At 34.7% G+C, this 1,159-nt stretch overlaps 1 protein-coding gene across 1 annotated transcript in view; it reads right to left on the reverse strand.

Annotated features, from left to right (window-relative positions):
* LOC118477467 (mannan endo-1,4-beta-mannosidase-like) overlaps positions 1–867 on the reverse strand; it is a 1,862-nt gene extending 995 nt beyond the window's left edge. The window contains exons 1-2 of the mRNA XM_035968987.1: positions 850–867; positions 216–377 (exon numbers count right to left, since the gene is read on the reverse strand). Coding sequence (XP_035824880.1) covers positions 216–377; positions 850–867 — 180 coding nt within the window. The remainder of the gene's footprint in view (positions 1–215; positions 378–849) is intronic.
* Between the last annotated feature and the right edge of the window lie 292 nt (positions 868–1,159).

The following is a 1,159-nucleotide window of genomic DNA, read 5'->3' on the forward strand; positions in this document are numbered from 1 at the left end:
CTACTACTACTACTACTACTACTACTACTACTACTACTACTACTACTACTACTACTACTACTACTACATTCAGTCCTATATATAGGGCTCTACTCCGATTTAGAAACAAAGGTTCTGAGCATTATACAAATATAAATATGTGCAACAGCCAATCGGATGTGCTGATAAGTAGGCCGAAAAGTATGGATCTAGGCGAAAAACTCTTGTTTTCTTACCAAAAAAGGTGACACGGATGCAAATGTTCCTTGCCAAGAGTATGAGTGGATTTCGTAGAAATCTAACACTCCCTGTGGATCAAAAGAGATAGAGGGATAAGCTGTGCAATACAAATTGAAGAACAATAATACGTTAATGTACAACAGTGACGTTTTCAAGTGCTTAATTAATTAAAGTTGATTTGAACCCCATGTGGCTGTTTAACACTTTCCACAGACTAAGAAACTGCAATTATACAAAATGTGAGGCAGCGTGGTGGAATCAGGCACTCGTTAATTTTTGGGCATTCGGAGTAATTAATATGATCTTAAAGCTTGTTTATTTTTCTTCCATTTAGAGAAAAAAGTTCTCTACTATTTTGAATAGTAGTTGAGATATATGAGATTGAAGAAGAATGTGTCACTTAGTTTCAGAGGTAAAGTTATCGAGTATCGAGAAAATGACGCCAAAGTTCGGTAACTTCCATAGCTTGAGAGTCCTCGGGAAATGAAAATTTACATTTTTTCGTTCTTTAATCAACGTTTTATAATAAAATACAAATAAAACTGTGTTTATAAATAGACATAAAAGATATGTGAGCAAAAAACCCCACCCAAAAATGCCAAAATTATTACCAAATTGGCGGAAAGGTACTGTTTTCTTCGATTTCATTATTTTGACGAGCGCCTGATTCCACCACGATGCCTCACAAATATTACGTATTTTGCGTTTAGTACATCTTAATAGCTAGCTAGGCAACGATTTCTTTATATTCAAGACACAACCCCATGTATATTCTTATTACACTATTTGAGCGCCCTAATATGATGAAGTGTCTATATTTTCTTTTTTTATTTGTTTGTTGTTTTTTAAAGCATTACATAGAAATGGAAGACTACAAGGAAGAAGAACTCTTGTTGGTTGGTGTTTTGTCCAGAGAGAGAGAGAGAGAGAGAGAGAGAAA

Source organism: Aplysia californica, unplaced genomic scaffold (genome assembly GCF_000002075.1).
Source record: "Aplysia californica isolate F4 #8 unplaced genomic scaffold, AplCal3.0 scaffold00103, whole genome shotgun sequence".
In the NCBI taxonomy this organism is placed as follows: Eukaryota; Metazoa; Mollusca; class Gastropoda; order Aplysiida; family Aplysiidae; genus Aplysia; species Aplysia californica.